Source organism: Pan paniscus, chromosome 14 (assembly GCF_029289425.2).
Source record: "Pan paniscus chromosome 14, NHGRI_mPanPan1-v2.0_pri, whole genome shotgun sequence".
In the NCBI taxonomy this organism is placed as follows: domain Eukaryota; kingdom Metazoa; phylum Chordata; class Mammalia; order Primates; family Hominidae; genus Pan; species Pan paniscus.
The window spans coordinates 40948069-40972975 of NC_073263.2; the positions used below are offsets into that span (position 1 = coordinate 40948069).

A 24907-nucleotide genomic window follows, 5' to 3' on the forward strand; every position below is an offset into this window, starting at 1 on the left:
ACACCCCGTGTGACATTAGAAGTAACATCCCCCAAGGATATAACGAAGAATATCAGAGAATGTACCCGCATTGGGACATCAGCAGTAACATCTCTTCAGGATAATACGAATAATATCAAAGGGTGTACACGTATTGTGAAATGAGTAGTGAACTCCCGCTAGGATATTACGAATTTTATGACAGAGTCTACAGGACCGGTGACATTAGTAGTAACGTTTTCCTAGAATATTACGAAGAATATTAAAGGGTGTACAGGACCTGTGATTCACGAGTAACGTTTCTATAGAATATTACACGTAATATCACGGTGTGTACACCCCGGGTGACATTAGGAGTAACATCCCACAAACCTATAACGAATAATTTCACAAGGTGTACACCCTCTGTGACATCAAAAGTAACATTTCCCTAGAATATGACGATAATATGACAGAGCATACACCCTCTTGATATGAGGACTGACATCTTATGAGGATAATACGAGTAATTTGATAAGGCGTACAAACCCTGTGACATAAGGAGTGACATCCCTCTAGGATGTTACGAATAATATCAAAGGGAATACACCCCGTGTGACCACAAAAGTAACCTCCCCTTAGGAGATTAAGAAGGTATACAAATATTGTGACATTATTATTGATGTCCCGCTATATTATAGTGAATAATATCACAGTGTGTAGAGTCCTGTGACATCAGCATTAACATTCCCCTACAATATTACGAATTATATCGCTGGGTGCACACCCCCCATGTGACTTTAGTAGTGGCATGATCCTAGAATATCAAAAATAATGTCCCACGGTGATAACCAAGTGTGCCAGGAGAGAAAATATCCTAGGAGTAACTGAGTAATATCTTATAATGTCACACGGGGTGTACTCCCTGTGTTATATTTCGTAATATCTTAGGGCAATTCTACTTTTAATGACACAGGGGGTGTGCACATGCAGGCAGTAATATCACCACCCTCTCCACCCCTGGATATTAGGAGCCACATCGCAGGGGGGCGGGCGCCCCCCGCGATGCGGGGAGTAATATCACCCCCCTCTCCCCCCCTGGATATTACGAGCTACGGTGGTCACACAGCCTCTTTACTTTATTGTGAGTAATATCTCCTCCACCTCTGGAAATTACCAACCATATCTCAGAAGGGTGTACATCTTCTGCACTATTGGTAGTAATAACATCCTCTTCCCCCTGGATATGAAGAACAATATCACAGGAGTGTTTCTACCCCCAGCGCCATTGGGTGTGGTATCATCCTCTCCCACTTTGAAATTAGGAACAACATCACTGGGGGCTTGTCCACCCCATGTGATATTGAAAGTAATGTCATCCTCTTCTGTCCTGGATCATGGAAAAAATATCACTGGGGTGGTGTACACTTTCTGCGGTTTTGTGAGTAATATCATCCTCTCTGACTTGCAATCTTAAGAGCAATATCACAGGGTGGCTGTACACACCCTGTGCTATTAAGAAGAATATTATCCTGTCCCACCCTGCATATTAGGAAAAATGTCACAGAGTAGGTGTACAACTCCTGCGATATGGGAGGTAATATCATCTTTTCTTCTTCTGGATAGTAGGAACAGTATCACATGGGTTTGTACACTTTCTGTGATATTGGGAGTAATATCAACATCTCTGCCTTTGACTATGAAGAACAATATCACAGAATGGATGTACACCCACTCAGATATTGGGAGTCATATCAGCCTCTCATCTCCATGGATATTGGGAATAATATCCCAGGGTGGGTGTACACCTCCTGCTGTATGGGGAGTCATATCGTCCTCCCCCATCCTGGCAATTAGGAACAATATCACAGGGTGGGTGTCCACAGCCTGGGATATTGGGACTCATATCACCCTCTCCCCCTCCGGATATTAGGAACAATATCACAGAAGGGGTGTACATTTCCTGCGATACTGCGAGTAATAGCATTCTCTTCTTCCTTGAATATTAGGAGCAATATCACTGGGTGGATGTACACCCACTGCTATATTGGGAGTAACGTCATACTCCACCCCCTGGATGTTATATTCGGATCAATATAACCGGGTGGGTGTACACCTACTGCGATATTGAAAGTAATATCATGCTCTCTCCTTTCCGTGGACATTAGGAACAGTATCACAGGTGGGTGTACACCCACTGCGGTATTAGGAGTAATATTAGTATGAATTATTACACCTTGATTATTAACATGAATATGAATTACCAATATTAATATTAAGAAATAATTTCTAATAAAAAGTTTTCAGATTATTAATATTAATATTATTAGGAGCGAATATTACTGTTTTCTAATGAATAAGATCAGTATCAGTTATTAATATCAGGTGTTATTAATAATTAATATTAATAATTTGTTTTTATCATTGGTAGAACTATGTAATAGTAATTATGATTATCGGTATTGATTTTAAAATATCAGTTATTAATATTGATGTTATTAATATCAATCAATAATTGATGTTATTAATATCAATCAATAATTGATGTTATTAATATCAATTAATAATTGATGTTATTAATTGTGATAAGTAATATTGCGACATTCCTCACAATATCGCAGAAAATGTACACCCCTCTGTGATGTTGTTCCGAATAGTCAGGGGTAGACGATGGCATTACTCCAAATATCGCACTGGGTGTACATTCCTTCTGTGATCTTGTTGCTAATATCCAGGCTGGGAGAGGATGGTATTAATCCCAATAATCCAGAAGGTGTAGACCTCCCCTGTGATATTGTCCCTAATATCCAAAGGTGGAGAGGAAGATATATCACCCAATTTCGCAGGGGTTGGTCACCACCCGTGTGATATTGTTTCTAATGTCCACGGGTAGAGAAAATGACATAACTCACAGTATGGCAGGAGGTGAACACTCCCTCCATGATATTGTTCCTAATACTCGGGGGGAAGAGTATGATATTACTCCCAATATCATAGGGGGTGTACTCCCAATATCCCAGGGGGTGTATAGTATCCCGACCGGTGATAGACTCCGCCACGATGCGGGGAGTAATAGCACGCCCCTCTCCTTCCCTGGATATTACGATACACATCGCAGGGGGGCGAGCGACGCTCGCGACGCGGGGAGAAATATCAGCCCCTCCTGATATTACAAGCCACATGGCAGGGGATGGACACCCCCAGTGATGCGGGGAGTAATATCTACCCCCCCTTCCCCATGGATATTAGGAGCCACATCGAAGGCGCGTGGACACCCCCCGCTGATGCTCAGAGTAATATCAACCCCCGTCCCTCCCTGCATGTTAGCAGCCACTGTGGACACACAGTGTATTTACGATATTTCCAGTAAGATTATCTTTTCTATTGAACCTTATGAACAAGATCACAGGGGGGTGTACACATCCTGCGATATTGGGGGTAATATCATTCTCTCCTCCACAGCATACTGGGAACAATATCACAGGGGCGTGTATTCCCCCTTTCTTATTGGGAGTCATATCGTACTTGCCTTTCATATATTAAGAACAATATCAAAGGGAGGGTGGACACTTTGACGATATTGGGAGTAACATCATTCTCTCTATCCCTGGATATTAGTAGCAATATCACAGGGGGATGTACATTTCTTGTGATATTGAGAGTACTAGTATTGTCTTCCCCGCTGGATATTAAAAACAATACCGCATGGGGCGTCAAACCACCTGCCAAATTTGAGGGAATCTTATCCTCTCCCCTGCACCCCCCGCGCCCCGGATATTACAGACAATAACACAGGGGTAATGTACACCCACTGCTTTATTGGGAGAAGCATCATCCTCTCCTCCCTTGGATATTAGGAACAATATCATGGGGAGGGGTGTACTGCCTCTGCGATATTGGGAGGAAAATTATCCTCTCTTCCCCTGGATATTAGGAAGGGTATCAGAGGGGGAGAGTGTACATTCCCTGTGATATTCAATGTAATCTTATCCTCTCCCTCCCAGGGTATTAAGAAAAATATTACAGGAGGGTGTACACCCCCTGCAATACTGAGAGTCATATCATCCTCTTTCGCTCTGGATATTAGGAACAATATCACAGGGTTGTGTACTCCCCCTGCGATATTGGGAGTAATATCATTCTCTCTCCCTGTGGATATTAGGAAGAGTATTACAGGGCTGTGTACACCCCCTGCGCTATTGGGAGTAATATCATCCTCTCTCCCTCTGGATAGTAGGAAGAGTTTCAGAGGGGTGTGTACACCCCCTGTGATATTGGGAGTAATATCATCCTGTCGCCCTGAGGAGAGAAGCCATTTCGCTACTGTCTCCTGTCTCTGAAGAGGAGGAGGAAGTAAAAGTTGGAAAACAACGGGAATGAAGTCAGTGTCAAGACCAGTCGGCGGCACTGAGGAGCCGGCCTGAGGTGAAACGATCAACCCCCGTGACTCTAAGTACATGTGCTCTCAATCCATCAAGACCCTTTCACGTGGAACCCCTTAAAGCTGTAAGCCCTTAAACGGGCCAGGAACTCTGTCTTCCTTCGGGGAGCTCGGCTGTTAAGACGCGAGTCTGCCGAAGCTCCCAGCGGAATAAAAGAAAACTCTTCCTTCTTTAATCCGCTGTCTGAGGGGTTTATGTCCGCCACTCATCCATGCTCCATTTCTTTGTTCCCTGACCGGGAATTGAACGCGGGCAGCAGCGGTGAGAGCGCCGAATCCTAAGCACTAGACCACCAGGGGAACTTAGAACCTTGTGGGAAATAGATTGCACACCATTAGAAGTGGGTTGGCCATCAGAAGGAAGCCTGGACAGGTCCCTTGTTTCTAAGGCGTGGCACAAGGTAACTGGTAAAGATACCTAGACCAGTTCCCATACATAGACACTTGGTGACAGCTGGTGCTAGAACCCCCACAGTGGCTGAGGGCACGCAGCAGCAATACTAGTAGCAAAGGGACAGATAGCTAAGGAAGGATCCCGCTCCACTCACCCAGGGAAATCAACTCCTGAAGTTCTGTTCAACCCCACATCAGAGGATCCATTGCAGGAGATGGCACCAGAGATCCCAGTGGTGTCCTCCCCTTACCAGGGAAAGAGGCTCCCCACTCTTGAGCCCACAGTGCTTGCGCCTCCGCAAGACAAGCATATCCCTAGGTCACCCAGAGTAGACAAGAGAGGAGGACTATTCATATGATTAGTGGTCATTAACATATACTCTTTTGTGAGGTGTATGTTTCAATGTTTTGCTCATTTTTAATTTTTACCAGGTTGTCTATTTGTGATTACTTTGTAGATGGGTCTTTCTATATTCTGAAAACAAATCCTGGCTGGGTGCGGTGGCTCACGCCTGTAATCCCAGCACTTTGGGAGGCTGAGGTGGGCAGATCACCTGAGGTCGGGAGTTCGAGACCAGCCTGGCCAACATGGACAAACCCCGTCTCTGCTAAAAATACAAAAACTAGCTGGGAGTGGAGGCTGAATGTTTCACTCCGTTGCATGTTAATTGCTCTACATTTAATTAGCCGTCTGTAGTGAGAGGCGAGAGGCTAGCGCCTAGCTCAGCGCACAGTCCAGGGCGTTCGCCCCCGCAGGCCGCGGGGCAGGGTGGCTCGTTACTCCGTGGACACTGCAAGGCGCCCTGTTCGCGCTGCGTCGACGCAGTAGTTTCCTCCCATAATAAACCCCTTCTAGATAAAGTCAGGCTGGCGGGAGCGCCCTGGACCGTAGTTCAGGCCCCCGCGCTCCGCGGTGGGAACAGTTCAGGACTCCCCCAACTCCTGCCCCTCTCGCCCCCGACCCTCTCCACTCCGCCCGCCCACCATCTCGGACGTCCCCTTGGGACAATGCGGAGGGGACCTCCGCGTCCCCGACACCCGACTGGGACACGGCCGCGGGCTCCTTCGTCCCTCGCCGCCAGCCAGGGAGGCTCTGCATGCCCACGTCCACTTCACAGCCGAGGAAGCTGCGGCTCGCGGAGGTGCCTGGCACGCGGCGGGAAGCAGCGGAGCTCGCGCCCAGCAGTCAGCTCTGGTGACGCCGAGGACACCGCGTGGGCCGGGTTGTCAGGGCGCGGGGGCGAGAGGCGGGTAAATATTTGGGGCTGTAACCGGGGCTTCGGCGACTCCTCGTCACCGCGGTTCCAGGGCGGGCGCGTGGCGAGGGCGGTGCCTGGGGGCAGGGGCCTCCTCGGAGGGCGGCGGGGACAGACCCTTCGCCCCGGCTCCGCAGCCCCGCCCCGGCTCCGCAGCCCCGCCCCGGCCCCGCCTCCGCTCCGGCCGCCGAAGGCTATAAGATCTAGGAGCCCGAGCCGGTGGTAGGGCGGGCGTGGACCGTGCTGGGAGCGGCGCGGCTGGAGCGCAGCGCCGAAGGGACTGGCAGGGCGGAAGTGTGCGGGACAGCAAGCCCCCGAATAGCCCCGGCTGCCACCTCGCAGGACCCAAGGCCACGCGCGCCGGGCCCAGCTGAGCCGCCTCATGAAGCCGCCCGCGGCGCAGGGCAGCCCCGCGGCCGCCGCGGCCGCAGGTGAGTGCGGGGTCCGGGGTCCCCTTAAAGTCTCGGCTCTGCAGATGGCGGGTGAGAAAGGAGGGGCCCCGTGTCGTCCCTTCACACCCCCCACCCTTCCATCCTCCCCAGCGGGAACCTGTCCCCGGTCTTCCCGCGCGGGCGGCTGCAGCCTCCTTCCCGGCCCGGGCTGGCCCCCATGTCCCACCTTCCCGCCACCACCAGCTCCGCGCGCGCCCGGGGTTGGGGGGAGCGGCGGGGACAGGTAACCGGCAGCGCCTGGGGAGGAGTCTGGCCGCGCCAAGTCGCTGGGTGACCCTGGGCCTGGCGAAGGCTCAGTTTTCTTGTCTGTAAAACGGACTTGGTAATAGAACGCACTTCGGGGGTGGTGGAGAAGATTACAAGGTAACAGTGACTGCGTGGCTGTCACTTGGCAGAGGCGCCAAGTGTCAGTTATCTTCGGGAACCGTGGCGGCCCCTCCTGGCCCTGGGAGGTGGTCCCGCCGCCCCCCTGACTTCCGTGCACTGAGCCCCTGGCCCTGCCCGCAGCCCCGGCCCTGGACTCGGCGGCCGCGGAGGACCTGTCGGACGCGCTGTGCGAGTTTGACGCGGTGCTGGCCGACTTTGCGTCGCCCTTCCACGAGCGCCACTTCCACTACGAGGAGCACCTGGAGCGCATGAAGCGGCGCAGCAGCGCCAGCGTCAGCGACAGCAGCGGCTTCAGCGACTCGGAGAGTAAGTGCGGCTCCCGCTAGGATGGCGCCGGGATCTCCCAGCTCCCAGGACCTGCCCCGCGAAGGCTGCGGCCTCAGTTTTCTTATCAGTAAACTGAGGAATGGTTTCCTGAAGCTCAACGCAGTAGGCCGAGTGGTGGCGGGGCCCCTGACGATAATCACGGGAAAGGTCGCTGGAGGGCAGGTTGGTTCACCTGCCGCCCACGGGTGTGTCACCAGGCAGGCGAGTTTAAGCAGCTTGTCCCGACTCAGCCAGACAGGACTCCCTGGACCTGCACCAGGCCTTTCCGCAGTTTCCCTCCTCTTCTCCTTTCCGTGCCTCTCCCCTCTCAGCTGTAACTTTGCAGATGTGGAATAAGTGCCAGTGGAATGAGGGGGCACAGTGGGGACATGGGAGGGCGCAGAACGGAAATATTCATGAAACCAGGAAAGGTTTCATAAGCCCAAACTGCTGTTCTTGGGATTTATGAAATAACTGCTTGCATTGTCTTCTGGCCCTTAGCTCTCAGACTTGTTGCTCCATTGCATGCAGTTATGAAAATCTTTGGCACTGCTGAGTTCAAGTATTTTTCAGCCAGGTCCTCCACCAGGCTGGAGGGGGAGCCAGAGAGCACATGGGCATGAAGGTGGTTCCTGGTGATCTTTCTCACAATGGAGACTACCCCAGGGTCTCTTTGTCCTGAACAACTTTGTCAACAACAGCAACAACAACAAAAACAACAAAAGAGACAGCTTTTTCCAGGAACTCACATGTCCTGGGAGGATTACAGGTACCTCAAACAGCAAATTAGGTGCCTTTTTAATATTACATGATTGTTGGTTTCAAATCCAGAATTGCTTATTGTTTTTCAAAGGGCAAAGTCAATTTTAAACTCTTCTGTGTTATTCTTCAGCCTTTAATCCTTAGATGGGTTACAGGCATGAATGTCACTCCTTTTGCTGCCCTTCACTCAGGACGTGAAAGTAATGGCCTTTCCGTGTGATTCTCTTATTTTGAAACCTGGAGCTCTTCCTTGTTCCTGGGCTAAGATTCGGGGCTAGACTTGAACATGAGCTGCCCTTCTGCAAAGGGATAAATGCGCTCACCACCCTGGTCAGGGTTTGACTCAGAAAGCTGAGTTCCAGCTTGTTTCCTTGGCAGCACTGCCAAAGAGTTAGACCAAGCTGCAGCTTTTGAGGTGAAAGGGGATGGAAGAAAGTACTGTTACTTTTCCACTTAGAATTTTTGGAGTTTGTTCTTAATGAATAGGTTCATTTTCAATTTCACAGCAAAGTGTTAACATTTTTGAAATTTGTCTCAATTCTTAAGGCCAAACTTAAATATGTCTCCTCCTACTGGGGCATGGAGCAAGTTATTCATCAAATACAGATTCTCCCATGGAAAAGAAAGCTAGGACAGTGTGTCGCTGCTGCTCTGTGGCAAAGAACAGCTCCTTTCTAAGCAACAGCTTCACTCTAGTAGAATAGGTCTGAGCGCGCCCATTCATGGCTGATTGCAGCTTCCACTGGGTGGGATTTCAGATCTAGGATCTGTTTTCAGATGCCTTAAAGAGAAGACATAGAAACACATTCTTAACAGTTCCAGGGGAGATAGTTGGGATAGTTTGTAGTTTTGCTTAGGTTATATGTGTCTGTTTTCTGCTTTTGTTGTTAACGGACTAACCCTTAGTTTGGTGGTTAGAGAAGTGATGGGAAGAACATAAAGAAAGCTCAGATGACATTTGTCTTTGCTTTAAATGTGTAGTTTTTCTCTCACAAGGCTAGTCAGAAATATTGTTGGCAGAAGCTGTGTGTATCTAAATAGTAATTTCTTAAGGAAGCATAATATGTATATCTTAATTGCTGCCAAGAATTGAGTACAGACATTTGTTATCCTCGTTTGTCTGTTTAATGCTTTTCTATGGGAGAGAATGCTTAAGAGAGGTAGATACTACTGAAATTTAGCTCATCAAGAGGGAGACACACCAGGATAAGGATAATAACAGCAGCTCACTTTTAGCAAACGCTTGTTATGATGATGACGATGATTTATTAGCTGGAATGGGAACCATGTCTTCACGAATAGACTGAAGTCCTTTTGAGCCCAGATCACATGCCTGTTTGTCAATGATGGCTGTTTATGAAGGTGTCTCTTTGAGGTGGTGGTCATCTGGCAGGGTCAGTAGAGCTTAGATTGAGCCTTGTCAAGGCCCTGGGTGATGAGTGGGATTTAGTTTCTCTAGCTGTGAAATTGAAAGGATGCTATTTAATAGTGCTATTAGGGAGAAAATATTTGCTCTGTTGAATACTTTCAAAATATCATTACAATGTACATGCTGTGCTCTACCATATAGATACATTGGAGCCAGTGTCTCGCATGAAAATATTTTGGATGAATATGTAAACCAATGTTACCTTTGTTTTTTGCTCTAGTTTTTACAGCTCTGTCTGAAGGTGCACCAACCTTACAAGGAAGATCAAACAGCAAGCCTGTTCTTTGAAGAATACTTCTTCATTATCATTAAAAAAAAATTTAGGTTGCTTGCACCCAAAGGCAAAAAATAGCCATTCCTCGTACTGAAAGAAACAAGTTACTCAGATAGGAAAGAAGAACAGATATTTAATAAGGAAATATTCCTTCCTGTTCCCACTTTCAGGGAGGCCTCTTAAGACATGAAGAGGACCAAAATAACAATTGCAGTATAACTTCACATGGTGGGGTGGGGGGTGTGGAGTTCAAATGTAGTTGATCAAAATAGTGTTGTTACTTTCCTTTAGACTTGATTCCAACATGTAAAAAAATCAGGCACTTTAGTGGGAGTGATTTTAACTTCAGTAGTGAAAGGGCAATGCAATTAAGAGTTAGGGTAGTGTTTCTCAAACTTCATCCTCAGAGGTGCTTTAGAAATTGACTACCTTTGGTTTGAATTTATTTTTAGAAATATATCTTCTTTTCAGTATTTTTAAAACTGTAAAAGGTACACCATGTTTTCTCAAATGTGTTAAATGAAATTTTAACTCATTATGTTTCAAGTTTTAACCAGTGTGTTGACTTTATAAGAAGTTTATAATATTAACTTAAACTTTAAAAGGTGGTATGCACTTATACCTTTAAGGTATTGGGGTTTCACATAATTTTTCCTTTGAGGGGGGAGTGTTTTGCTGCTCAATAGAAAAGGTCTGAAGTCTACTGTGTATGCTAGGGTTATTATGATATTGTAGGACCATTTAGGAAATGAGGAACTGGCTTCTTTAGCATCAGCAAGACTTAGAACACCTGCATATCTTTGCTTAGGCTATTCTGGCCTGGCCCTGGGAGAGGGGACCTTGTGGGCCCTGGAGAACCAGCATGACAGATGGCTTATGTGGCTTAGAAGCCACTGAGGTAGAACCTGAACTTGTTCAAGCCATGAGAGAATAAGGCCAATGAGGAGCCTTCAGGGTTCCCTGGTACTGTGTTAGCAATTCTGCATGGGTAACGGGTCTTGTGATGCTTGGCAAGGCATATAGAGGGACAGTGTGATCCCAGAAAGGGAGCTGGGACAACAGTGGAGAAGTTGAGGAAAGATGCTCTTTCTTATTTTGCCCCCCTTTGGCGAGGCTATCAGAATTTAGATTTTCAGGAGGAGAAGTCAACCCACACCCCCAGCCATTCCCTGTGGCAAAAGGGAGGTAGGTCCAAAGCTTTCTTTTTCTCGGTTAATTACTATAGTTTGCTTGCTTTAAACGTGTGGGATCGTTCTATATTTACAGGAGCCTTGGGTAAGGTTTACTGTCTGTGGTTTTACTTCCCCCTGGAGCAGCACGTTGACATGCGCTAACCCTAAATTACCTTTCTCCCAACCCCCCAAGCTAAAAAAAACACACCTACCTTTTAAACAAGCCTCTATTTTGCAGCAGTGTTTCTCAGACTCTGTTAGTTGTATATTTCATATGCTTTTCTTTCTTTTGATGGTGCCTTAGAAAACACGGTCCCAGAATTTGAGGTTCCTGACTTCAGTACACTAACTAGACTTGCCAGGGATGTTTCTAATGGGAATTTGAGATACATGTGAGATGGTGCTTTAGAGCTGATTGAAGCCGATATTGTAAGGCCCTCAAATATCCAGCCTTACCACCTGCCAGGGTTCCCCAAATTATCACTGTTCTAGGTCCTTCGAGCCCCTATTAATAGCAGCACCTGATACCCACGCGGGGCAATAATACATGAATATGTGATCAGCCAGCAACACATTGCTGTCATTTAATCAGACTAACTGGCTATTACTTTTGCAAGGAATAGAGTTCCAGGGGAGGGAAAAGAACAGGATGTCCGGCTTTGCCTACCTTGAAATCTGTCTTGCGTGAGATTTTGCCCATTGTATGTTCTTAATAAAACTCTGTGGAAAGAAATTTTATTGGTTAAGGGTAAAGAGAGGTCTAGAGCTTGGGGTACCTCTATGTTGAGAGTTTGTTCTTGGGAGGTTTGTTCTAGGATGCCACTGAAGAGAAAGTTCTCTTAAGAATGTTGCTGCTCTCTCTCAAGAAGAGGGAGGATCTTGATTCTGTTTATTCTCTGTGATTACCTTTTCTCTCTCAGGAGTGCTATTCTGCACTTTGCTAGGAACTTTAGAGTTAAATCATTAAAACCACAGGCATTATACACAGAGCACCTAGGTTATTGTTCTTCTTCTAACAAGGAAGAAACAGAGTGACTCTACAGGGTCATGCAGTTTTCACGTGGCCTCTAGACACCCACTCGACAGTGGCATAGATGCTAGATGCCCACTCGCCAGTGGTGTAGCTTTGGGGCCTTGAGGGCTCTCTTTTCATCTGTGCCATACACGATGTGTAGATATCATCACAGGGTGCGCCTCAGCTGCAGCAGGTTTGGCTCAAGGATGCTGGCGGTCGGCTTCTTCTTGATGGTCGAAGGTTGAACAGTTCAAAACTTGGAGTTGGGTCTGTCCCAGATTGTACACCTCACGGAAAGGGAGTGAAGTCATGGTGTGGCAACGAGCTGGGGCGTGAGCTAATGTGTATCTGTGTGTGTGTGTGTGTGTGGTGGGCAGGGCGGGGGCGGGCAGGAGGAAGTGAGTGTAGCTGTGCTGCCATGCCTCTGTTTGCGTGTGTTTCTATATAAATAGATATTGTAACTAGTATTTTTCCTCCTCTTCCTCCCTCACTATGGGAGTGGCTGTCAGTTTGTCTGTATATTTTCTCAGTTTGGGAAAAATTCTCACGTCAAGAAGGCATTTAGCCTGTGAACCTAAAGGATCAGAGGACAGTCCTGGCAATATTCTGGATCTACGGCTCATTCTCTACAGATTCTCTCCAGGCCCCATGAGTTACGCTGAGTTTTTCCTGAATCTTTGCTGGATTCTTTTTTTCCCCTGCTAACATCCTCTTTTGTAATGGCCTTTCCATATCTAGATTGTTCCTTCTTCCAACATTCAATAGCGTTTGGCCTCCTTGCCTGTGAGGTGAACAAATTGTGGTGTCTTTCTCCCCTGCAGAGGAGTGTACGTGGATGGAAACTTGCTGGAGAGTAGGGGCAGAAGAGAGCTGAAGTTCAAAGTCAGGGTAGGGCCTGTGGTGCATGCCGGGTGGGTGGAGTGAGCAGTGGTGTGGAAAGTTGCTCTCCCAGGCCAGCTGCTTGTGGGAGATAGAGAGCGGAGGTGTGGTCCCTGCGATCTGGGCCAGCCAGCCTCTGGGCCCAGGGATGGGGGCGAAGCTCTCAGGTATCCTTCATAGCCACGGATAATGTGCCAAGGGCCTGGTATTTTCTGGCTCAGAGTCTAGGCATGAGGCCTGCCTCCTCAGGACCCTCTGTGGTTTTCTTGCCCCTAAATTTTGCCTTATCTTCTCCCCATGAGTTTCTCAGGCTGTATTTGTGGCGATTCTCCTGGTGACTGCATGGTGACAACAGTAAGGCTTCCTTGCAGGTCTGCAGTGGGTGTGGCCAGCTTCCTGTGTGTAGGGGAAAGGGCTTCCCTTGGGAGAATTGGAGAGCCCACCTTTGGAGGTGGGCTCGGTTGAGGGAGCCAGCAGGAGGGCTTCCCGAGTAAGGTTCCACGGAGTCCAAGGGTCCTGAGAAGTAGTAGCAGGAGCACCACAAAAAAGTGTTCCGTGGTCAGGTACACTGGGGAAATGGGGCTGGTTTTGTTTAACCGCAAGTCTTTTCAGGATGTTGGAAGTGGGCATACCCACGGGAATGACCAAGGCTGTTTGGTGTTTCTCAGGTGTACCTGATCACGCAGCCCTCGGAGGACCAGCACTCTGAGGAATGTATTTTTGGGGAAGTGTAGGTATCAGGTCCAGGGTTTTGGATCTCAGTCCATGTTCATCCTCAAAGCCCAGTGATGGTGGTCGTTTCAGGTGAGCTGGGCTGGACCTCTGAAGGAAGCAAAGATTGTGAGGGTTGCTCTCAAGGGTCTTCTGGGCATGTTTGGAAAAGTGGACAAGATGGCGGTGTCAGCGAAAAAGGGCAGGGGGCAGGTGGGCCCCTGGGCAGGAGAGGGTGGGGGGAAAGGGAGCCAGGTGAGGCACCCGAGAAGTTGTGGCAGCCTCTTAGGGACAAAGCTGAATTTCCCTGAGACTAGAAACCTCTTCTTCCGAAAACTCTGATACTTTTTGTACTGGGCCTATCTCTTGTCACTTAGGCAAATTCCTTTTCAGTTAATGGGACCAAAGAGAGATGTTTTTGCCTCCTCCTAAGCTGGAGGTAATTGGCTTAAAGTGGAAGAATCCCGAGGAGGCGGGGACCTGGTAAGGCCCCCATCATTCAGCTGCCCTCTCACACCTGAAGAGCCACTTCTCTGCTCCAACTGTGGCTGGCTTTGTGTTTTGTTTTAACCAGGAAGGCTGTTCCCCGTGACCTCAGGGGCCACATCCTGCTTCTGCTGCCTGCCTTGCCTTTGCACCCTTTGAGTCAGTGCTGCTCAGCCAGCAGCCCCTTTCTGAGTCACAGCCACACAGCTGGGCCAACCGTGCGTTGGTTTCCTTCCCCTTAGCAGGACTTAGAGAATCTCAGAACTTTAGAGCTAGAAGTGCCTTTAAGGATTATTTAGTCCGCCTTCCCATTCTATTGATAAGTAAGCTAGGCCCAGAGATACCGTCTAGCTCAAAGGCACCCTAGTACTTGGTAGTTGACTGGATGGTCCCCTTGACTCCCAGTTCAGCCTTGAACTTCTGGGGCCTCATCTTGCTGTGGTTCAAGTCTTTGGAGGTATGAGAATAGAGGGAGCCATGATGTCACTCCAAGTGTCTAATAGATGAACTTCCAGGAGAAGATGTCTTTATCTTTGACCTTCTGGCTTATCTGAAGAGTACAGACTCTTAGGAAAACCTCTCTTAAGTAAAAGAGAGGATTATTAAATTATAGGACAGCAAGACAGCAAAGATCTCTCTTGAGCAGGGAAAGAGGCTTAAGTCATGGGATACTGGATGTTTGTATTTTAGGAGGCTCAGAGGGCAGAAGGGACATATTTCACTTGAGATGATTCCTTTTGCCTAAAATCCTTACCCCCACACTCCCACCATCAACCAAGCACTGGTCATGATGATCCTATCACCCCCTTCCTGTATTGGGGAAGCAAGGGCCTTTGGTATACTTGATTTGACACACACATACTCACACACACACTCTCACTTCTCACTCACACTCTCACACTCACATACTCTCACACACACTCTCATTTTCTCACACACTCCACACTCACACATGCACACACTCTCACACACTTTCACACACACTCACACGCACTCATACACTCACACACTTTCTCACACACACACATATTCTCACACACACCCACACACACACTCATGCACACACACACACTTTCACGCAAACTCTCACACACACACTTTCTCTCTCACACACACACACTCCCTCTCTCCCCTGTCTCGAATCATTTTGGGGGCATAAACATAAAACCTGGAAATCAACCTGTTTTCTAATCTTTTTTTTTGAGACAGAGTCTCACTCTGTCACCCAGGCTGGAGTGCAGTGGTGTGATCTTGGCTCACTGCAAACTCCGCCTCCCAGATTCAAGCGAGTCTCCTGCCTCAGCCTCCCGAGCAGCTGGGGCTACAGACACACACCACTATGCCTGGCTAATTTTTGTATTTTTAGTAGAGATGGGGTTTCACCATGTTGGCCAGGCTGGTCTTGAACTCCTGATCTTTGGTGATCCACCTGCTTCAGCTTCCCAAAGTGCTGAGATTACAGCCGTGAGCCACCCCATGCCTGGCTGTTTTCTTTACTATAGATTTGCAGTTTTGGCTTATTTTGAAGACAAATTGTTGGTTATCAATAGACTATAAAGTACTAAGTCTATAATCTCATGAGTACTATTTCTAATGAGTATATTTTCCTTCCTGAAAGGTGCAGATTCACTTTATAGGAACAGCTTCAGCTTCAGTGATGAAAAACTGAATTCTCCAACAGACTCTACCCCAGCTCTTCTCTCTGCCACTGTCACTCCTCAGAAAGGTAAGGTCATTAGTTGGAATTTGAGTTTTTTGCTTTTTTATTCCTCTCCCCTTCTCAATCCCTTCTCTGTCCCTTTTATCCCTAAACAATCTTTCTCAAATGTACAAAACAAATAGGTAAGACTAATGTCTTAATACTGTATACAGTGGAATTTTTTATTTCTCAGGATTTTAATCAGTGTGAACATGAAATCAGATAATTGGGGGCAGAAAACCTGAAGTCACAGGGAGAAAGAAAATTTGGAGACTAGACTGTTCTCTCTCATGTGATGTAATCAAGACTGTGCAAATGACAGTGTTTCTTAGGAGTCTCCTCCCAGGCTTGTTGGTTCTAGAATTTAAAACTCAGCAGTTTGCCTTTGCAGACAGTGGGATTCTTTTTATTGCATTAATTATTTAACCAATGCTTTCAGATGACCAATTTAGCAATTAAATGGGGTTGTCATTATTAGATAAGCTATGATCTAACATGATTTAAAATAGCAGCTCCAGCCTGTCTCTACTGTGGTATTAATAGACCTAAAATGTCTTTAAAGATGCATGAGCAGTTTCTTATTTTTTGGAACTGGTAAAATGTCTCCAGCTAGAGAGTTGAATGTTCTGTTACATTGGACAAGTGCCTTTTTGAAAACAAAAGGAGTTTTTTTTCTTAAGAAAAGTTATACTTGCTGAAAATAGTTGCAGAATGCAATAAAAATGGAACATAGTTAAAAAGAAATGACAATTCCATCACTCTTTTCACTTTGGCAATAAGACAGGACTTCACTCTTTTTTCAGAAGAGGCATTTGAAAGTTCCCTTCTCAACATAGCAACGTTAGCACCCACTGGGAATTCTGCCACTATCCAGCCCTCAGTCTGTAATGAATCGGTTGAATTCAGAGACAGAGCAGTCTAAAAAGTGGCTTAAAACGTGCTCAGATTTGTTACCTGATCCTCAAGAGGTAGGAATTAAAGAGGGAAAAAAAGCCCCTAGTGGCAAATTGACTTAAAAAGCTAAGAACAATTAGCCATTTGTAGCCAGCAGGTGTTAATTAATAAAACTGTCCAGTACTGCATTTCAGGGAAGGCATGAATGATGTGATGAACTCTACAGAAATAAAGTCAGCTATATGAAAAAAATCTCTACATCTCAGGCTCTAGAGAGAACCAAATCAGAATGAGGACTCGTTACCTTGTGTGGGCACCTGGAGGGGATGAGGCTGTCCTGGACCCAGAAGACTCATGGCACCTTCCCTGTACCATTTTGATAAGAAACAGTGAACTCTTCATTCATTTCATATTGGAGGAACTCTGAGGGCTGCAGCGTTGCCTTGGGGGGACAGCACAAGCAAGAATGCATCAGAAGGCTAGTGCCGCAGGAATGACACAGTCTAGGTGTCTGCTCTGCACAGTGCTATGCTTACTGAATTTTTTGACTAATAACTCATATTCTACACAATACAAAAACCAGACTCCTTTTATCTTCCCTTCCTGCTCCTCACTCTCCTGCAAACATTTAAGACAGTGAAGGAAGATTCCTCTTCTAGGTGAGGGAGAAGTTGGGTGGGATGTTTGGAGAGAGTGGTGATGAACTAAAAAATAAAGAAACACTTAGGCTAGTCTTCAGAATCAGTTTCTGAGTTTACTGTATCAAAACACTGGAGCACACACTTAGGGTTGGCCCAGGACACTCTTCAATAAAAGTCTCTGAAGATAAGGAGGTAGATGTAAAATAGAAATAATCCATTCTATAACTCTGGAAGTTCCAACTTCCTGGAAAACTCAATATGGAGTCATCAGCTGTCTTTGTTATGGAAACTGAACTCTCTCTCTCTCTCTCTCTCTCCCTCTCCTGTTTCACAGCTAAATTAGGAGACACAAAAGAGCTAGAAGCCTTCATTGCTGATCTTGACAAAACTTTAGCAAGTAAGTACATGTCTGATATTAAAAACAAAAAAACAAAAAACTAACAGACACTTCTGATAAAGTGTTGTAATGTTAACCAGCTTGCCCTGGGGCAGAAAGTTTCATCCTAAGGCTTCTATAGGTTTAGAAACAGGACCCTAGGCCGGGGCAGTGGCTCACGCCTGTAATCCCAGCACTTTGGAAGGCTGAGGTGGGTGGATTACCTGAGGTCAGGAATTCAAATCCAGCCTGGCCAACATGGTGAAACCCAATCTCTACTAAAAAATACAAAAATTAGCTGGGCATGGTGGTGCACACCTGTAGTCCCAGCTTCTTGGGAGGCTGAGGTAGGAGAATCACTTGAACCCGGGAGGCAGAGGTTGCAGTGAGCCGAGATTGCGCCACTGTACTCCAGCCTGGTGACAGAGCAAGACTCCGTCAAAATAGTAATAATAATAATAATAAGAAGAAGAAGAAGAAGAAGAAGAAGAAACAGGACTCTAGTGGCTAGGAATGAAATTCTGGGATAAGCTTGTGTTAAAGTAGACCATGTGCGTTTCCAAACAGTGAGAACAGGTCACTAGCAAACAATGGCATTTTGTTTGAGAAATGGAGAGCGAGCAAGACTGGAGCATTACCATCATGATGGCCTGTCAGGCTTTTCAGAGAAGAAATGAACTGATTAACCACAAGTGCATTATTCCAACAAGCCAAAAGTCTTCCATCCCATGGGCCAGGGTAATTTTCCCAGGTTAGATCCAGGGTTTGGGTGAAATTTAACTTTAAGATGTGGTTGCCAAAAGAGAGAATTGGCTTGTGGGGCCTTTCACCAGAGACCCATGCCAGTGACTGAATGACCTGGATTAGGTATGCATACTTGCAAGCCTCTTATTTGGGAATTACACTAATGGTTACCTGTTTTGTGTGACCAAAAATGTTGAGAACTGAAGACATCAAATTATAACTGCAGTATAGGGGCCCAGAAGAAGGGACCCTCACAATCTATCTACACACTCTATTTCCAAAGGATAAGATTGCAAGAGCCAGGAGGACCAACTCCAGCTTCTGGGATGGAAGGTTCAGCAACTCTACTACGGGGGGTCCTGTTTAGTCACAGAGTGGGCTAGGAAAATTTTGTCCCAGGCCCTTAATTTTCCAGGGTAAGGGTTGATTTTCTGTGAGAAGTATTTAATGCTATTCTTTGCTAAAGAGCCAGGTAAACTCTGAAAAATTAAATCCAAAGCTGGTTATTTAAAAATAACTATGTTCTTAAAACTCTTGCAGACAAACCTAAATATCAGATAGAAAGTCCTTGTATCATTTCTATTTGAAAATTGAAGATTTTATTGCCTCTTTTCTTATGTACTGCACCATCTTACATCAGAAGACCAGGGCTTGTTTTGACAGGGATTATTATAATTGCAGCATAATTTGTATTAGACCCATGTAACAAGCCTGTCTACTTCATGGAAATTGCAGTGGGTTGCCCAGTCATTCCAGTTAATCAGACACTCATCGTGTGGGAAGCCCGGCATTGAGTTTGGTGCTTTGATGCACGTCTGAGACAGTGTGATGTGGTTAAGCATAGGAATTGTGAGTCTCTGAGTGGATAACCTTACCTATCTCTCATTTACAGGTATGTGAAACAAGAAGTTCTGGGTCCTTTCATCATAAGGGAGAAGCTTCAGAAAGTTCCGAGGACCTGCTAAAATCAGCTACTAGAATCTGCTGCCAGAGGGGACAAAGACGTGCACTCAACCTTCTACCAGGCCACTCTCAGGCTCACCTTAAAATCAGCCCTTGATCCCATTTCTGGGCAATTTAGACAGTGAAACTGACTTTGTTTACCTGCTTGCAGCATATTAGAACAGACGATCCATGCTAATATTGTATTTTCTCTTAAAACATAGCTTTCCTGTAATTTAAAGTGCTTTTATGAAAATATTTGTAATTAATTATATATAGTTGGAAATAGCAGTAAGCTTTCCCATTATAATATATTTTTGTATACAAATAAAATTTGAACTGAAGTCTGCTTCCTTTTCTTTTTCTTTATTTTTTAAAATATATTTCCATTCAAATAATATTCTAGTGGGAGTAACATGCCTCTTGTTTCCTTAGCAAGGCCCCTGGGTGCTGTCTGATTGCACTAGACAAGAGGACAGTAAACTTAACGTGTTCCTTTAGCTCATTCAGTGCTCTGGAAGGAAATGCTGGCAGACGGCTGCTGGGAAATTTTAATTTCAGGATTGTGATTTCATTGGAAGTTAGGTTTCTATTCTGTCTCTGCCCTCCTTCTCATATCTTGGCACCATTGCAGGTGGCATGGACTCTTTCTTTGAATTAAGGGAAGTACCAGTTCTTACAATCCAGGACTTAAATACGAGGGAAAGTTGAGATAGCTGGAAGACTTGAAAATGATGGTGCTTTTCTAAGATCTGTGTGGAGGAAGATTGATGGTGCTGGTGTTCATGGAATGTCCAGTCAACCTCTGGTGTGAAGAGTTTGACGGGTGGGCTTTGCACATACAAGCCACTGACCGCTTCTCCCACTTGCCTTTGTGGGGGCTGGAGAGAGGCATAAAAATAAGAAAGCTCATAATTTTCTTATCTATGCTTTTCTGTCTTTAAAACCTCCTCTAAAATAACCAGGCATTACTTTCATAATCAGAATAAAGTTATTTTAAAACTTGAATCCCTATATTCCTAAAGGACATAAATCCAAAACATAACTACTTATAATTTTACTTGTATCTTCAAAAGCTAACTACTATATTTGATCTGTTTTTCAGGGAATCGGGAAACTAAATTGCTTTTCTTTAACTTTTTTCTTTTCCTCAAGCTTCCAGGAAAACTTTTGGGTTGAACTCAAATATTTTCTTTATTTCTTTTTTAAAAATTGAGATCTAATTCACATACTATAGCACCCAGTTCAGCGGTTTTTAGTATATCCACAGGTACTGCAGCCATCACCACTATCTATCTACTTCTCTGTCTCCACGAACGTGTCTATTCTGGATCTTTCATATAACGAGTATGTAATCTTTTGTGTCTGGCTTCTTTCACTTAGCATAGTATTTTCAAAGTTCATCCATGAGTAGCATGAATCAGTACTTCATTTCTTTTCACGGCCAAATCATAATCCACTGTGTGGATATGCCACAGTTGTTTATCTGTTCATTGGTTGGTGAAGATTTGGGTTGTTTCCACTTTTTAGCTAACAAATAATATTGTTATGAATACCCATGTATTAGTTTTTGTGTGGACATATGTTTTCATTTCTCTTGGGTGTATAACTAGGAGTGGAATTCCTGGGTCGTATGTTAATTCTGTTTAACTTTTTGAGAAACTGTCAGACTTTTCCAAAGCAGTTTGGAAAAACCGTTTTACATTCCCACTAGCAATGTATGAGGATTCCAGTTTCTCTAAATCCTTGCCAACTTGTTATTGTCTGCCTTGTCATTCTAGCAGGTGGGAAGTGGTATCGCGTTGTGGTTTTATTTTACATTTCTTTTTTTTTTTGAGATGGAATCTTGCTCTGTCGCCCAGGATGGGTGCTAGTGGCGCGATCTCGGCTCACTGCAAGCTCCGCCTCCCGGGTTCACGCCATTCTCCTGCTTCCGCCTCCCGAGTAGCTGGACTACAGGCGCCCGCCACCACGCCTGGCTAATTTTTTGTAATTTTAGTAGAGACAGAGTTTCACCATGTTAGGCAGGATGGTCTCAATCTCCTGGCCTCGTGAGCTGCCCTCCTCGGCCTCCCAAAATGCTGAGATTACAGGCGTGAGGCACCATGCCCGGCCTATTTTGCATTTCTCTGTGACTAATGATGTCTTTTCATGTGCTTACTGGCCATTTGTATATCTTCTTTGGAGAAATGTCTATTCAAATCCTTGGCCCATTTTAAAATTAGGTTGTCTTTTTAACTTTTTTTATTTTTAGTTTTTGTGGGTACATAGTAGGTGTATGTATTTATGGGGCACATAAGTTGTTTTGATATGGGCATGTAATGTGTAATAATCACATCATGGAAAATGGGGTGTCCACTCCCTCAAGCATTTATCCTGTGTCACAATCCAATTATACCATTTGAGTTATTTTTGAATGTACAGTTAAATTATTATTGACTATAGTCACCCTGTCATGCTATCAAATACTAGGCCTTATTCATTCATTCCAACTATATTTTGTGCCCATTAACCATGCCTACCCTTCCCAGCCTCTGGTAACCAACCTTCTACTCTATAATTCCATGGGTTTAACTGTTGACTTTTGGATCCCACAAATAAGTGAGAACATGCGATGTTTGTCTTTCTGTGCCAGGCTTACTTCACTTAACATAATGACCTCCAGTTCAATCCATGTTGTTGCAAATGACTAAATCTCATTCTTACGACTAAATAGTACTCCAGTTTGCGTAAGTACCACGTTTTCTTCATCCATGCATCTGTTGATGGACACTTAGGTTGCTTCCAAATCTTGGCTATTGTGAATAGAGCTGCAACAAATATGGGAGTGCAGATATCTCTTTGATATACTGATTTCCTTTTTTGGGGGACATATACCCAGCAGTGGGATTGCTGGATCATATGGTAGGCTCTATTTTTAGTTTTCTGTGGAATCTCCAAACTGCTCTTCATAGTGGCTGTAGTAATTTACATTCCCACCAACAGTGTACAAGGATTCCCTTTTCTCTACATCCTTGCCAACATCTGTCATTGCCTGTCTTTTGGATAAAAGCCATTTTAACTGGGGTGGGATGATATCTCATTGTAGTTTTGATTTGCATTTCTCTAATCAATAACGTAGAGCACCTTTTCATATGTCTGCCATCTGTTTGTGTTCTTTTGAGAAATGTCTATTCCAATCTTTTGCCCATTTTTAAATCAGATTATTAGATTTTTTTTCCTATAGAGTTGTTTTAGCTCTTTATATATTCTGACTATTAATCCATTGTCAGATGGGTAATTTGCAAATATTTTCTCCCATTCTGTGGGTTGTCTCTTCACTTTATTGATTGTTTCATTTGCTGTGCAGAAGCTTTTTAACTTGATGTGACCCCATCTAGTCCACTTTTGCTTTAGTTTCCTGTGCTTGTGGGGTATTACTCAAGAAATCTTTGCCCAGACTGATGTCTTGGAGAGTTTCTCCAATGTTTTCTTTTTGTAGTTTCATAGTTTGAGGTCTTAGATTTAAGTGTTGAATCCATTTTGATTTGATTTTTGTATATAGTGAGAGAAGGAGGTCTAGTTTCTTTCTTTGCATATGGATATCCAGTTTTCCCAGCATCATTTATTGAAGAGACTGTCCTTTCCCCAGTGTATGTTCTTGCCACCTTTGTTAAAAATGAGTTTACTGTAGGCGTGTGGATTTGTTTCTAGGTTCTCTGTTCTGTTCCATTGGTCTATGTGTCTGTTGTTATGCCAGGACCATGCTGTTTTGGTTATTATAGCTCTGTAGTATAATTTGAAGTCAGGTAATGTGATTCCTCCAGTTTTGTCCTTTAAAAACATTTTTTTTATTATACTTTAAATTCTGGAGTACATGTGCAGAACATGAAGTTTCGTTACATAGGTATACATGTGCCACGGTGGTTTGCTGCACCCATCAACTCGTCACCTACATTATGTATTTCTCCTAATGTTATCCTTCCCCTACCCTCCCCCAACCCCCAATAGGCCCCGGTGTGTGATGTTCCCCTCCCTATGTCCATGTGTTCTCATTGTTCAACTCCCATTTATGAGTGAGAACACGCGGTGCTCGGTTTTCTGTTCTTGTGATAGTTTGCTGAGAATTATGGTTTCGAGCTTCATCCATGTCCCTGCAAAGGACATGAACTCATCCTTTTTTATGGCTGCATAGTATTCCATGGTGTATATGTGCCACATTTTCTTTATCCAGTCTATTATTGATGGACATTTGGGTTGGTTCCAAGTCTTTGCTATTGTGAATAATGCTGCAATAAACATACGTGTGCTTGTGTCTTTATAGTAGAATGATTTATAATCCTTTGGGTATATACCCAGTAATGGGATTGCTGGGTCAAATGATATTTCTAGTTCTAGATCCTTGAGGAATTGCCACACTGTCTTCCACAATGGTTGAACTAATTTACACACCCACCAACAGTGTAAAAGCGTTCCTATTTCTCCACATGCTCTCCAGCACCTGTTGTTTACTGACTTTTTAATGATTGCCATTCTAACTGGTGAGAGATGGTATCTCATTGTGGTTTTGATTGCATTTCTATGATGACCAGTGATGATGAGCATTTTTTCATGTCTGTTGGCTACATAAATGTCTTCTTTTGAGAAGTGTCTGTTTATATCCTTTGCCCAATTTTTGATGGGGTTGTTTTTTTCTTGTAAATTTGTTTAAGTTCTTTGTAGATTCTGGATATTAGCCCTTTGTCAGATGGATAGACTGCAAAACTTTTTTCCCATTCTATAGGTTGCCTGTTCACTCTGATGATAGTTTCTTTTGCTGTGCAGAAGCCCTTTAGTTTAATTAGATCCCATTTGTCTATTTTGGCTTTTGTTGCCATTGCTTTTGGTGTTTTAGACATGAAGTCTTTGCCCATGCTTGTGTCCTGAATGGTATTGTCTAGGTTTTCTTCTAGGATTTTTATGGTCCTAGGTCTTATGTTTAAGTCTTTGATCCATCTTGATTTTTGTATAAGGGGTAAGGAAGGAGTCCAGTTCCAGTTTTCAGAATATGGCTAGCCAGTTTTCCCAACAACATTTATTAAATAGGAACATTTTCCAAATTGCTTTTTTGTGTCAAGTTTGTCAAAGATCAGATGGTTGTAGATGTGTGGTGTTATTTCTGAGGCCTCTGTTCTGTTCCATTGGTCTATATATCTGTTTTGGTACCAGTACCATGTTGCTTTGGTTACTGTAGCCTTGTAGTATAGTTTGAAGCCAGGTAGCATGATGCCTCCAGCTTTGTTCTTCTTGCCAAGGATTGTCTTGTCTATGAAGGCTCTTTTTTGGTTCCATATGAAGTTTAAAGTAGTTTTTTTCCAATTCTGTGAAGAAAGTCAGTGGTAGCTTGATGGGGATAGCATTAAATCTATAAATTACTTTGGGCAGTATGGCCATTTTCATGATATTGATTATTCCTATCCATGAGCATGGAACGTTTTTCCATTTGTTTGTGTCCTCTCTTATTTCCTTGAGCAGTGGTTTGTAGTTCTCCTTGAAGAGGTCCTTTACATCCCTTGTAAGTTGTATTCCTAAGTATTTTATTCTCTTTGTAGCAATTGTGAATGGGAGTTCACTCATGATTTGGCTCTCTGTTTGTCTATTATTGGTGGATAGAATGGCTTGTGATTTTTGCACATTGATTTTGTATCCTGAGACTTTGCTGAAGTTGCTTA

General features: G+C 44.7%; 1 protein-coding gene across 1 annotated transcript; it reads left to right on the forward strand.

Annotated features, from left to right (window-relative positions):
• The first annotated feature begins 6081 nt into the window (after positions 1-6081).
• RGCC (regulator of cell cycle) lies at positions 6082-19561 on the forward strand. Its single transcript, XM_003806897.5, has 5 exons — positions 6082-6479; positions 7008-7193; positions 15540-15647; positions 17490-17552; positions 19168-19561. Exons 1-5 carry the CDS (start codon positions 6431-6433, stop codon positions 19173-19175), a joined length of 414 nt encoding a protein of 137 aa, XP_003806945.1. The 5' UTR covers positions 6082-6430; the 3' UTR covers positions 19176-19561.
• Positions 19562-24907: the final 5346 nt, after the last annotated feature.